This window comes from Microplitis demolitor, chromosome 6 (genome assembly GCF_026212275.2).
Source record: "Microplitis demolitor isolate Queensland-Clemson2020A chromosome 6, iyMicDemo2.1a, whole genome shotgun sequence".
In the NCBI taxonomy this organism is placed as follows: domain Eukaryota; kingdom Metazoa; phylum Arthropoda; class Insecta; order Hymenoptera; family Braconidae; genus Microplitis; species Microplitis demolitor.
The window spans coordinates 5,791,806-5,806,435 of NC_068550.1; the positions used below are offsets into that span (position 1 = coordinate 5,791,806).

The 14,630-nt window shown below is 28.5% G+C and overlaps 3 protein-coding genes across 3 annotated transcripts; 2 read left to right on the forward strand and 1 right to left on the reverse strand.

Annotated features, from left to right (window-relative positions):
• Nucleotides 1–112: 112 nt before the first annotated feature.
• On the forward strand, nucleotides 113–3,173 carry LOC103577635 (gastrulation defective protein 1 homolog). Its single transcript, XM_008558372.2, has 2 exons — nucleotides 113–258; nucleotides 1,112–3,173. The coding sequence occupies exon 2, from the start codon at nucleotides 1,121–1,123 to the stop codon at nucleotides 3,053–3,055; it is 1,935 nt and encodes a 644-aa protein (XP_008556594.1). The 5' UTR covers nucleotides 113–258; nucleotides 1,112–1,120; the 3' UTR covers nucleotides 3,056–3,173.
• Nucleotides 3,174–4,752: 1,579 nt separating this feature from the next.
• LOC103577636 (fizzy-related protein homolog) lies at nucleotides 4,753–7,407 on the forward strand. Its single transcript, XM_008558373.3, has one exon. It carries the CDS (start codon nucleotides 5,331–5,333, stop codon nucleotides 6,843–6,845), a length of 1,515 nt encoding a protein of 504 aa, XP_008556595.1. The 5' UTR covers nucleotides 4,753–5,330; the 3' UTR covers nucleotides 6,846–7,407.
• Nucleotides 7,408–9,900: 2,493 nt separating this feature from the next.
• On the reverse strand, nucleotides 9,901–14,603 carry LOC106694307 (nucleolar protein 58). The gene is made up of 5 exons (XM_014445393.2): nucleotides 14,376–14,603; nucleotides 14,115–14,191; nucleotides 12,107–13,551; nucleotides 11,938–12,030; nucleotides 9,901–10,244 (listed from the first exon to the last, which is right to left on the reverse strand). The coding sequence occupies exons 1-5, from the start codon at nucleotides 14,418–14,420 to the stop codon at nucleotides 10,102–10,104; spliced, it is 1,803 nt and encodes a 600-aa protein (XP_014300879.2). The 5' UTR covers nucleotides 14,421–14,603; the 3' UTR covers nucleotides 9,901–10,101.
• Nucleotides 14,604–14,630: the final 27 nt, after the last annotated feature.

Here is a 14,630-nt window from a genome sequence, read left to right on the forward strand (position 1 = left end):
CAAGTGGTGACAAAAAGTAGTCTGCGCATGAGCGCTATACAAATGGAGTGCGCATGGGCAATTTTGTCACGAAGTATAGACATTAATACTAACCAAAAAAAAAAAAAAAAAATTAACAAACATGTGTGACATCAATAATACTAAAAATGTATTAAATAAAAAAAAGTCATTATAAATATTATTAATTATTAATTAATAAACTTTTTTTTTTTTTAATAATAATATCGATTATCATACCAGTGATTGTAATTATCTAATGTAAGTAAAACCAGTATATAAACAATAAATATTTATTATACTTATAACCTATATATATTTAGTAATTAAAAAAAAAAATAATTGTATGATATAAATTAAAATTAATTATATTAATGTTTGTTTAATCATACGTCAAAAAACGTAAGTTATAAAAATTTACATGATCTTGACACATGATAGTAAAGTCAGCAGACATTTAAAGTTAGAAAAAATTTTTTTTAACAGATAAATAATGAAAAAAAAATATTACTAAAAAATAGACATGTCGAAAATTGCATAAACTATACGTCCAATTTTTCAAAACATTTTTTAAATATTTATTTCTTTGTTAAAAAAGATCCAAAACTTTTGAAATGTTTACTAACTTTATTGTTATTCCTGACAGTGACAGACAATTAACAATTTTCGGATTTTTTTTTAACAAATCAATTGCAAAAAAAAAACAAACTAAGAATATGCACATGTAGGAAATTCAAAAAACTAAAAGTGTAATTTTTCCAAACATTTTTGTTAATAATTTTTTGTTTTAAAAAAAAATTCAAAAACTATTAGGCATCAGCTAACTTCAGTATTACAAATTTACTTAATTATTCTATTTAATTTCTCATATATTTAAAATTCCCATTTATAAATTTAAAATTTTTTTCAAATTCTTACTTTTTTTTTTCAATTATTCTCAAATTTTGAGAAAAACGTGACAAGTTAAGCGAAATATTAAATTATTATTATAAATTTTATTTAAAATTGCAACTTGATCCCTAGTTGTCTTTTCGGGTCCAGATTGAAAATTTTTAAAAATGCACGGGGATTATTATTAATAATGAAATTTATTTATTAATTTTATATTTTCCAGATACTAATAATGATGAGTAAAAAAATAACATTCGGAAAAATAAGTTTGAGTAAAAAAATAGCTGATGATGCTGGTCCAGAAGAATCATCATCATCATCAGCAGCATCATCATCAGGTTTCGGTGTTTTTGGTAAACAAGAATCAAAAATAACGGAAATGAAAGAAATTAGAGCAGAAGATGAAGAAGAAAGTGAACAACTAAAAAAAATAATGGGCATGAGCGGATTTGGTAAAAAAGCAAAATCATTTGATGTCAAAGAAATGATGGAAAACATCAGCAAGACAATCGCCAAGAAGCCTAAGCCAATTGAGGATCCGGTTCTACTGGCATCTGAATCAAGTGAACCTGAGCCAGCTGATGATGACGAAGATGTAATCGGACCCCTTCCACCAGAACCTCCAAAACCACCAGCGACAAAACTCCCAACCGAATCATCAGGCTCAGAAGACTACAGTTCTGATTCCGAGTCCGAAGATTCTTCGATCATTGACAAAATTCCTTGTACTCACGAAGTGTCAATGACTCATGGAGTGAAAGCGATCACAGCAATAGCAGCAGATCCATCGGGAGCTCGTTTGGCATCCGGATCCGTGGACTACGACGTAAGTTTTTGGGATTTCTCTGGTATGGACTCGTCTCTCCGTAGCTTTCGTACTCTCCAGCCATTTGAGAATCATCCCATAAAATGCCTCCAGTATTCAATGACCGGTGACGTGATACTCGTAGTATCCGGTGCAGCCCAAGCGAAAGTTCTCGACCGTGATGGTTTCGAAAAATGCGAGACTGTAAAAGGGGATCAGTATATCGCGGACATGGCTCGCACTAAAGGGCACACTGCGGGTCTAAATTGCGGTGCCTGGCATCCTTTTACCAAAGAAGAATATTTAACTTGTTCACAAGACAGCACTTGTCGCATTTGGATCCTGTATCGTCCAAGGGGACACAAACATCTCATCAAATGCCGTGCATCAAACGGTGTTAAAACAATTCCCACAACTTGTTCTTACAGTCGCGAGGGCAGTGTCGTTGCCTGTGGATGTATCGACGGCTCAATTCAAATGTGGGATCACCGCAAAAATTTTATAAATCCTTCATTAATTTTACGCGATGCCCATACCAGTGGATCGGAAATATCCAGCATTAGTTTTTCTTACATCGGTAATAATTTAGCGACACGTTCTTGCGATGACACACTAAAACTTTGGGACTTAAGAGCTTTTAAGAAACCAATTCATCAGACAGATAATTTATTTTCGCGATACGATACCACTGATTGCATGTTTAGTCCCGATGACTCGATGATTATAACAGGAGAGTCTTTAGCTAAGGGACAGACGCACGGTCGGGTTTTATTTTATGACACTAAAAATTTTCAGCTGGTTAATGAAATAAAAGTAACTAATTCCCATGTTATTAAAACACTTTGGCATCCGAAATTGAACCAGATATTTGTTGGTTGTGGTAACGGAGTTGTCAAGACATATTATGATGCTAAGAAAAGTTTGCGAGGAGCTAAATTGTGTGTAGTCAAGACAAGACACAAGAAGAATCATATTGAAATGATGTCGACCCAGCAGATTATTACCCCGCATGCTCTGCCTCTTTTCAGACAAGACCGTCCGAAGTCGGTAAGGAAGCAGATGGAGAAAGACAGGATGGATCCCGTTAAGTCGCGACGACCTGACTTGCCGATAACTTCGGGTCAGGGAGGACGTGTCGCTTCTTCGGGAGGTACTTTGAGTTCATTTGTTATTAGAAATTTGGGACTGAGTAAGAGAATTGAAGATGATCAGGATCCAAGGGAAGCTATTTTGAAGTATGCTAAAGAAGCTGAAGAAAATCCTTACTGGATTGCACCTGCGTACAAAAAGACACAACCGAAAACTATTTTTGCTGATGGTGAAAATGATGATGAACCTCCGGAGAAAAAGAGTAAAACTTAATTTTTTTTTTTTATTGTAATATACTTTTAATTATGAATTTTAAGGATTAGATTTTAAGTAAAAGAATTGTAATTTTAATTTATTAATAGTAAATGTAAATAAAATAAAAATTAATGGAATAAATAATAAATTTTTTTTTTTTTAAACGGAGTTTGTAAGAGTCATTAAAAAATAATTATCGAGCTGATGTTAAATCACTCAAGTTGTGACTAAAATAAAAATATTTTAAAGGGTTGTAAGGGATAAAAATAAATAAATGTGAAAAACATATGTCACATATTTATTTTTAGTTTCAGGTCTCAAAAAGATCGGAGATGTAATAATAATTTTTTTTTCTTTAAATTTGAATTTTTAAAAAATTTTATCAGTAATTTTATAAAATTATATCAAGATTTTTTAGCGCGAAATTTATAAATATATTCATAATTATTTATATAATTTGAGACATTGAATCAACTTTTGAATAGAAACATCTAAAACTATGAAAAAGTACAAACTTAAGCCAAGATCTTTTTATTGATACTAACGGCCAGTTTTTCAAACTGGGTTTATTTTTATCCAGGTTTAAGCTGGTATTACTAGTATATCTATACACGAATATATATATATATATATATATATATATATATATATATATATATATATATATATATATATATATATATATATATATGCAGAGAGGGAGAGATACCTGTAATAATAATAGAAACCCAGATTAAAAATAAGCCCAGTTTGAAAAACTGGCCCTAATTTAAATTTGTTTAATTTTTATATTGTCAAAGAGACATATCATGGACTAAATTTTTCTTATACTCTTTTAATAATACCGATATTAGATATATATTCAGTGATAGAATAATTAAGATATTAATTTATTTAGAGAAAATAAATACGAGTCCTTTCGCGGATTCAAAATAAACCCGCTTTAAAAAACTGGCTCAAACTAATTCTATTGTGGAGATTTGGCTGGAATAAAATTTTCCTTATTCTCTTAATAATATAAATATAAATTATTAACTGTTTTCCGCCGAAAAAATCAAATTATTAAATTATTCTACATAACCATTAAAAGCCGGTTTTTCAACCCAAGGTTTTTTTAACCCGGGGTTAAAATGCTATTGTAAATATATATATATATTTACAATAAATATATCAGCAATAAAAATTTATTCCCGGGTTTGAGAAATCTTGGGTTAAAAGACTGGCTCTAATTTTATTTAATTACCGTTCATATCCCAAGTGGCACAGAGACAACTTTAAGATTTCATTTAAAAGGACAAAATATATTTTTTTTGTCTCAAAGCCAAGTTTTTTTATATAAATATAACATATAGATGTTGGTATTAGGAGTCATAGGAAATTTGTCTTCTTTTTATTAATTAAAAAATTCTTTAGATGACTTATTTGCTAATTATTTGTAATTAACTTTTATTCTTCAGTTGCGTCACGTCTTAAGCAGATCTTTTTTTCGTTGATAAATTTCTGATCCTTTTGTCAACATTTTGGTGTCTTGACGTCAAACAGCGGCCTCAAAACTTCTATTTTGCAACTGTCAAAAATCCAAGTGCCAGAGATAATAAATTTAAATAAATAAAATTCAAAAATTCCCGCGCTAAAGTCTAAAAATTATTGACTTTTAAAATGAACCTCCGCTCCCGCCATCTATAATTTAACTGTCCCCTGCAACGCCACACACTCGCAGTTCATGTTAAGTTAAAAAAAGACAACAGACCAAGTCGACATCCACAATCCACACTCTCCACACACCAATCAATCGGGGGAGGTATATCCGTGCTAGTGATTTGTGTTTTTACGTATACACTTTTAAGGAAAAAAACCTTAAACTTAAATAAAAATTACCTCCTAGTCAACAAAAAGATAACAATTTTAAATTTTCTCTCCCCCATAAAACTTTCGCCGTCTGTGTGTTCACTGTCCCGTGTGTTATTTGTGACTCAATATTCCATTATCAAAAAGGTTTCTAATGCTATCTCGTCATTAAGTCCGTCATTAAAAAAAAATCGTTTCGTCCATTAACCAAAAGAAGAAAATAAAAAAAAAACGAAGCGCACGCATTTAAATGTCCATTTAAAAAAAGTCGTCACCTGACACATCAACAATTTTTTAAAATTTCCATACCATAAGAAAAAAAAGTAAAACAAATTTTAAATTAATATAAAAATAAAATTTATATTTATAAAATTTAAAAAAAGTGTAATGACTTTGAGGTTACGTGCGTAAAAAATTATATATAAAATATATAAAAAAAAGAAAAATGTATCATCACGAGTACGAAAAACGTTTATTGAAACCCAGCAACGACATCAGCAATCATCAGAACATGAATACAATAAATAATAATAGCAAACCATCGATAATAACCAGCAGCAGCAGTATCAACATGAGTCCATCATCGACTTACATTTCGCCATCAAAATCATCAACCAGCTACGACCGTTTCATTCCACTGCGATCAGGTAACAACTGGCACACGACATTTTCAATGATAACCGAATCTTCTCGCAACAGTTTGATCAGCAAAAAAAGTACACGTGAAAATGGTGAAGGAAATCGTGACGGTATCGCTTACTCATCACTTTTAAAAAACGAATTACTTGGTGCGAGTATCGAAGACGTCAAAAATCAAACAGAAGAACGTGGAAATTATTCCTCATCTATTTTGCAAGGTAAAAATTTATTTAAATATTCAACCCCGTCAAAAGACCGTACGCTTGACAGCAGCTCGCCTTATTCATTATCACCACTGTCTGCAAAAAGTCAAAAATTATTAAGATCACCGCGTAAAACAACCCGTAAAATTTCACGGATACCTTTCAAAGTATTGGACGCTCCAGAATTACAAGATGACTTTTATTTAAATTTAGTTGACTGGTCATCACAAAATGTACTGAGTGTTGGTCTAGGCAGTTGTGTTTATTTATGGTCAGCTTGTACTAGTCAGGTAACGCGATTATGTGATTTGTCTGGTGATGGGAATAGTGTGACATCAGTTGCCTGGAATGAAAGGGGTAATTTGGTTGCTGTTGGTACCAACGTTGGTTATATTCAAGTATGGGACGTTGCTGTTAATAAACAAGTCGCTAAATTGCAAGGTCACAGTGCTAGAGTTGGTGCGCTTGCTTGGAACGGTGAAATTTTATCGTCTGGAAGTCGTGACAGACTGATATTACAACGTGACGTCAGGACTCCTTGTGTTGTCGGTGAACGGAGACTCGGTGCCCATCGTCAAGAAGTTTGTGGACTTAAATGGTCACCAGATAATCAGTATCTGGCATCTGGTGGTAATGACAATAGACTATATGTCTGGAACTTACATTCATTGTCACCAGTTCAAACATATACGGAACATCTTGCTGCTGTTAAAGCCATCGCTTGGTCTCCACATCATCATGGTCTTTTAGCATCTGGTGGTGGTACTGCTGATAGATGTATCAGATTCTGGAACACTTTGACTGGACAACCGATGCAATGTGTCGATACTGGATCACAAGTTTGCAATCTCGCTTGGAGCAAACACAGTTCGGAATTGGTCAGCACTCATGGATACTCGCAGAATCAAATTTTGGTTTGGAAATATCCGAGTTTAACTCAGGTTGCCAAGTTAACTGGACACTCTTACCGTGTTCTTTATCTGGCAATGAGTCCTGATGGCGAAGCAATCGTCACTGGTGCGGGTGATGAGACTCTTAGATTTTGGAATGTCTTCAGCAAAGCTAGAAGTCAAAAGGAAAATAAATCTGGACTTAATTTGTTTACTAGTATCCGATAAATATTTTTGTAATATTTTTTTTTTTCTTGTATATATTTATTAATATATAATATTATATTGGTAAGGATTTTTTTTTAGTATAAGAATTTATTTGAGAAACTGCAATTATATATTTTTTTTTTTTAAATTACTTGTAATAATTATTATGAGTGATTGATATATAAATATATGGATATATATATTTGGAGAATGCAATTGGAGTTTTAGTTTTTTTGTGCAATAAGTTTTTTTTTTGATTGGAGACTAATTATTAATTAATTACCAGTGTGTTAATTATTTTGGGTAAATTTAAATTTTTCTGCGGGAAAATTTGAAAATTCAAAAATAATATTGATGATTTTTTAAAAAAATTGGGGGTAAAAAAATGAAATTGAATTTTTTTGTAAGCGAGTGAAAAATTAAATTTTTGTTAAGTAAAAATAATTTCAAAATTATAATTTGTCTTACAAATTTGAATTTAAGATAAAACTTTTTTTACGGTAAGAAGAAAATTAATATTTTTAATTAAAAAAATAAATATTTATTTTTAGTGTAATTAAATTTTAAATATACGGTAAGAAAAAAATTTTTGATAATTTTGAGAAAATAAAATTCGATTATTTGAATTTTGATCTACAAGATAATAAAATACTTCTAATACTAAAAAAATTAATAAATATGACATTAGATTCTTATATATGTTTTAAGATATAAAATTTTTTAATTTCAATGATAAATTTTCAAATGTGAGAAAATTAAAAATTTTCTCTCAAAATTTATCGCAGCTTTCAAAAATTTTAAGTGTGGCTAGAAATTCAATTTCTTTTTTTTATAATTTTTCATATTACTAAAAACAAAAATTTAGTTGATAGTAAAATTTTTTTCTCAATTGGTAAAAAATTAATTACCGTGTAAATAAAAAAAATGCGCAGCAAAAATAAATTTAATCAATTGAACTGTATAGTAAATAATTAAATGTTTAAAAGATTGCCTCCATTCAAATATTTGAATTAAATAATTAATTAAGTTGCTTAATCAAATACTAAGTAATTAAGAACTAAATTACGTATGTATTAAATATAAAAAATAATTATATTTTAACTAGTAACCTATTTTGCTTTTATTATTATTATTGAATTAAGTATTCAATTACTAAGCAGGTACTCAAGTCATGTAACAAACAATAAAGAGGATTAAAAACAAATATATATACATATATATTTACCTAAAATAATATTAATAAAAATATATGAATATAAAGGCTGTTTATACTGCTACAAAGTCAATAAATTTTTTTTTCTAATTATAAGGTAGCATTGTAATAAAATATTTATAAATACACTTTATTAATTGCTAATTTTTTTTTATTTTCAATTAATTAATCAGTAGAAAAAAAATTCATTTTATTTTTCATTTGAAATAAGAAATGTGTAGTTAGTTACACATTGTACTAGTTAATTATAATTATTAATTAACTAAAGGTCATTTTTGTACAAATAAATCAATATATATATATATATATATATATATATATATATATATATATATAAATATAAATTAAAGGGTTTAGGGTTTTGAAAAATATAAAAATGCTTAAAAATTTAATGTTATATATATATATAATATTGCAATCATATTTCATACATTTTTTTTCAATACAATTGAAATAAATCAAATATTTTTTTATATTTTTTTTTTTTACAGAAAAAAATTCTATTACTTTATAAATTTTTTTTTTATTTATCAATGTTTTTTTTTACATCGATTTTTGTTATTAATTTTGTGTGAATCATTGAATAAACATAAAAATAAAAAAAAAATATTACGAACTACAAATTTATTTTTTTTATTCACGGAATAATTTAACTTAGAAAATATCATTATAGTTATTTGATTACACGATTCGATATACATTCGTAAGCAATAAATTAATCATGTTTACAGTTATTTTGCTTAATAAATTATAATTAATTAAATTAATTTTTCTCTAAGTACTGTCTGAAAATATAAATAAAAATATTAATAAATAAATAAATATAAACAATAGTAATTGTTTTATTTATATGTTTTGTATTCTTAGGTAATATAATTATTAATCTATTACATTATCATTGATATTATTTCAAGTAATGAGCATTCTGTACTCAGCAGTCACTACTAAATTTATTAAATATTATTTAAATTTAATTGTTCATTAAATCTTTACCAATTAGCTCTCGGATATTTTTATTATCATTAAAATTCAATAAAAAAAAATTATGTCATTCATTTACAAACTTATTGATTTCGATAATTTTATGACATTCTTAATAAAAACATTTATCTGAAGATCGAAAAAATACAAAAACAAAATGAAAAGTGAAGTCTACTGGATCTAAATTTTGAAATGTCTCACATAGGCGCTCGTATGTCAGCCGAAGATTGCAGGCTGACCCTAACTACCTCTTTAAGCAGTCAAATAAATTTATTTCGCATAAATTTTTTTCATTTTTATTCAATTTTTTTTAAATTAATTGATAAAATGTTGACTAACGCTTATGACAGTTGTCATTGAAAATTTTTAAAAAATGCGGGGCACAGTCTGAGAATGCCCTCAATAATAAAGATTATACAGTAGTTATCAAAATATTGTAGCTCGTCTGGTGGCAAATTGACTCCGTTTTTATAGCGACAAATACCAGACATGCTGATATTAATTCCAAAGTAAATGCGTGCGAACCCTAACTCAAATTCTTAGTCTTTATATAAGAAGCCGTTTTCTTAGGAATCTATCACCTTTTTTCACTACTAAATTTTATATACTTCAACCACTTCAAGATAATATTGTTAGCCATCGCGAAAGAAAATATCGATTTATGTTGAAAAATCTACTAATTAGTAATTTTATTTTTAAATTTGAAGATCGTGTAATTGCACACCTCAAATGCGAAGCAAGGTGACATTTTTCAAATTAAATATTTATTTCATGTACATGAGATTATAGTGGCAATTATTGGCACCCCAATTTATTTTATTGTCTATTAGATTAACACTCGTTATAATTAATAATTAATTGTATTTTTAAAAATAAAATAACTTTTCTTTTATTTAAATTTTTATTAATTCATTGTAATTTAAATTACAATATTATTACAAAAAATATTGAAAATATTGTGACATGTAATTTTTTATATTTACAATGCGGAGGAAAAAACTGTGGTACATTTATAAAAAAAAAAAATATATAATATATAGTTATAATAATTAATTATAATCAATATAATTATGAGAGATAAATTTATGAATCTTCAGATTGTGATTTTTTCTTTTTTTTCTTTTTCTTTTCACTTGTCGGTGCTTGAACATCTTCATCAACTTCTTGTTTTACTTCTACATCTTCACTTGCTTCTGACTTTTTCTTCTTCTTCTTTTTCTTTTGTTCTGCAACAAATAAAAAAATAAAAATTATAATTTTTTAAAAATTTAATAATATTATTTTATTAAATTGCTCTAGAAAATTCCAGTAGACTAAAAATTTAATTTTGAAACCCGTTTAATTAAACATTATTATTTTTTTAAAATCCCAGTTGCGGATATTAAAATTTCACTGACTAAAATATAAATTAAAATTTCCCATCATTTGAAGAAGCATTTAAAGGTTTATCGAAATTTAACCATAGATAATTTTAAAGAGTCTAATTTTTGCTTGGTCACTATATTTCTTAATGAAAATTTTCGAGCTACGGTGAAAAAACAGCTGAGATATTTTTAAAATATGAACCTTGACTGTTTTTTAAATACAAAGTAACGATTTCTGCACCTGCTTCGCTGGGAATATTTTTTTTTTTATTACGCTTCTGACTTCAAATTAAAAGAAAGTAAAAAAAAAATATTTTTATATTTATATACATTAATGACAGCAATAAGTACAGTAATAATTTTTATAAGTTTCAAAATTACCCATAGTAATTTTAATTCCAACTATTTCACTCGTATCGCGAAAGTCAATTTTTCCAAATTAATCTTCTTTTACTTACAAAACGTAAACTAATCAAAATAAAAAAAGTGTTGAGGACAATTTTGTAGGAAATTAAATCCTCTTCAAAAGAGTTCCTATGACTTTAAATGCTAAGTTCAATAGTTTACGAGTTACAGATACTTCAGTAATTTTTAGAATAAAAAATTAATACTTTACTTTTTTTTTTTTAATTACTAAAATATTTGTAACTCGTAAACCATTGATGTTAGCGTTTTGACTCAAAGGACGATTTTTGAAAAAAATAAAATTTTCTACAAAAGTCATTCCAACATTTTTTGTGTAACTTTATTAGTTTAAGTTTTGCAGGCAAAGTAAGGTAAATTTTATAAAGAAATCGATTTTCGCAGGAAAAAAGTTAGTGGGACCGTTTGAATGAAAGTTACTATGGATACTTTTGAAGAACATCAAATTCCTTACGAATTGCGACAAACAGCACCTAGATATCATTTAAACCGACAGAGTATCATAAAGTTCAAAATTTTTTAAATCGAATAGAAAGTCCTTGAAATTAAAATTAAAAACTGATTTTCCGAATAATAAAAATTCATTCAAATAAAATCCAAAAAATTTCGACATGTGGAACTTTTAATTTTGAGATAGATTAGAATTTTGAGTGGAATTTTTGTAACTTTTGATAGTAAAAAAAAAAAAAAGAACGTTTTTAAAATGTATTTTTACTACGCAGTATAATTTTACCCACTTTCCAAAAAAATTCAAAAACCTCAAATTTTAAACTTTTTATAACCGTTTTTTGATTCTTATTTGACTATTGATTTCTACTGAAAACTTTTTCAGAACGAGAGTAAAATGTGGTAAAAATACATTTTAAAAACTTTCTTTTTTTACTAAAAATTCGCTCATATAAAATCCTAAATAAACTTTTTTTTTACTACCAAAATTACAAAAAGTTAAAAAAAATTACACTCGAAGTTCTAATCTGTCTCAAGTTTAGAAATTTTATATGTTAAACTTTTTTAAAATATTTCAGAAACGAATTTTTTTTACACAAGTTGACAGCAATTTTTTTTCATAAGCAAAGAAAAATCTTGACCTTTAAAATTAAACCAAAAATATTCAGATTCAAAAGAAATTTACCTTTAGATTCTTCAGAATGTTCTTCAGTAACTTGATCAGCAACTTCCATGCTTTCATCAATTTCCGTTTTAATTTTCTTCTTTTTCTTTTGCTCTAAAAAAAAATAAATAAATAAATAAATAAACAAAGAAATAAAAAAAATGACCAAATTACAAACTAAATAAATTACCTTTAGTATCAACTTCCTCCTTAACTTCTTCCTTAACCAGAGCTTGTCCAGCTTCCTGTGCCTTTTTCTTCTTCTTCTTCTTCTTCTTTTCTCCACTAGCAGGCTCAGCTACAGCTTCAGCCTCTTTATCTTCAGCTTCTTCTTCACCCTCACCCTCGCTCTTTTCCTTCTTCTTCTTCTTCTTCGGTACTTCCTCATCCTCTGTCTTTATTTCCTCAATCAAGACCTTGCTCTCATCATGAGTCCTCTTCTTGCCAACAACAACATCCGCAGCAGCCGGATACTGCATCACTTCACTCTTGCTGTGATACTTTTCAAATTTAGCTTTAGCTTTACCAGTTCCACTGATCCTCTTAACATTTCCTTCCTCCAACATTCTTAGTCTCAACTCCAACTTGGCTCTGTGCTCCATTCCCAATTTAACCCCAACATCATCTTCACCCAATGCATCCAAACGCGTAGCAAGCGAGGCCTTGTTAGCCAGCATACGTGACATCTTTCCTTTCAATTTAGCCGACGACTGCCCAATTAATTGAGCATGATAAATCAGACCATACTTAGGTGTGTCTTTTTTAGTTTTAAGTGCACGGAAAAGTGCCTTCTCTGCACCACGAATTTGTAAAGTTGATGATGGATCCTTAGCTAAATTAATCAGTGATCCAGCGGATGATATTAGACGAGCGCCGACAAGTTCTCCAACCAATACCGTTAAATTAGGCGCCATTGCCATCATGCGGGCCTGTAAATACTCGTATAAAGTAGCACGATACTGCGATATTTCAATAACTTGATCACACAAATGCTTAATATTTAAAATGTCGTCATCAGATATTTCAGTTCCCATTGAAATTTCAGCCGCTTCTTTAACTTTTTCTTCGATATCTTCAGAAAGTACTTCTGATAAATCTGTCGCTGATGTGTTGTCACGTGTACCGATGAGATTAACTGTTTTAACAAATGCTAAATTGTCTGTTATTATTTTTCCTAACTCTGGAAAATGCCATCCGTACCATTCGCGTACTCTCATAATGTAGTTATTCAATTCTTTGTCGAGTTCGTCAAGTAAACCAACAGCTTGAACGATCATTGTGTCGATTTTGTCTGGTGAAAATTTTAATTTGTATCGAGATAAACTGTGGGCAAGACCTAGCGCCATTGCGGTCATTTCCCGCTTTGGGAGACCGGATAGCAGAGAATCCATTTGACTTCTGATGCAACGCATCAGCTCTTGGATTGACGTATTGCTGACACATGATAAATTTAATTTTTCTTTTATTGCGTTTCCTAATTTAGCATCGGCTACTGCCAGGGAATCTTGAAGGTCTCCGAAATGTTTTTTTAAAGTTTTCTTCAAAGTTTTGCTAAGTTTTCCTTCGACTGCGGCAGTTGTTGCTTCTAGGGCTTCTGTTGTGTCGGCGAATTTGTGGAAATGTTTTAATTTCAAACTGTAAATTGGTTTTTTTAAATTATTAATTCGAGATTTTTAAGTTAAAAAATTATTATGAAGTCAGCAGACAGTCCGCAGTTTTTGGATGTATTTTTTCAACAATTCAATTTAAAACGAAGAAAAAAAAAATATGAGTCGTGCAATAAAAATATGCACATGGAGAAAATTATAAAAACTACAGGTGCAATTTTTTTTTAATATTTTTTTTTATAATGAATCGTTGTAAAAAAATTCCAAATATTATTAGACGTCAACTAACTTCAGTATCATTTAAAAAAAAATTATTGTTTAAATTACAAGATTCCGAAGTAACCGAAGTCTAATAATTTTTTAATTTTTTTAAAAACGGTAAATTATAAAAAAAAATGTTTAAAAAAATGCACTGATAGATTTTTTAATTTTCTACACGCGCATATTTTTAGATTTTTGTTTTTATAATTTATTCGTTGAAAAAAAAATCTGAAAATTTTTAATTGTCTGCCAACTTCAGGATCATTTGATAATTGTTGTCTGCAAACTCGCGGGTCATTAAATTACTTAATAAAATAACAAAAAACTTACATTTTATTTGCCGCTTCTGGAGTTTCAAAATCACGAAATAAATTATCTGTTTTCTCTAATTTATTTTCGTCGAGTAACTGAAAAAAAAATATGTATATATATTTTAAATAAATAATAATCACAAGCAAAGTAATAAATTTTTAAATTAAAATTAATTAAATAAAATAACTTTTTTCTTTATGCCTCCAAAAATGCTGAGCACGTGTTTGTTTGAGGTTAAAATAACCTAGTAAATTATAAATATGAAAAAAAAAGTATTACCTTAAAAATAGCGTATCCCGCCGGAGTTTCAAATAAAACTAACATTTTTAAATACTTTTATAGTTTACTTAATTTATAATTTTAATTATATAAAATAAAATTTATATAAAATTAATTACTTAATCACGCGACATTTATATGTGCGTGTACACTATGGAGATGCGTTGTGCCGGTAAACTTTTTTTTTTAAACTAAGATGGCGTTTTCACTACGCTAGTCTATGGAGGGTAGAGGTAAGGAGGACTAACTTATATG

Coding starts and splice junctions, on each gene's coding strand:
- LOC103577635 (XM_008558372.2), top strand. CDS start 1,121: ATGATGAGTAAAAAAATAACATTCGGAAAAATAAGTTTGAGTAAAAAA.
- LOC103577636 (XM_008558373.3), top strand. CDS start 5,331: ATGTATCATCACGAGTACGAAAAACGTTTATTGAAACCCAGCAACGAC.
- LOC106694307 (XM_014445393.2), bottom strand. CDS start 14,420: ATGTTAGTTTTATTTGAAACTCCGGCGGGATACGCTATTTTTAAG. Junction 14,192..14,375: donor CGGGATACGCTATTTTTAAG/GTAATACTTTTT, acceptor TTTTTTTTTCAG/TTACTCGACGAAAATAAATT. Junction 10,245..11,937: donor ACATTCTGAAGAATCTAAAG/GTAAATTTCTTT, acceptor TATTTGTTGCAG/AACAAAAGAAAAAGAAGAAG.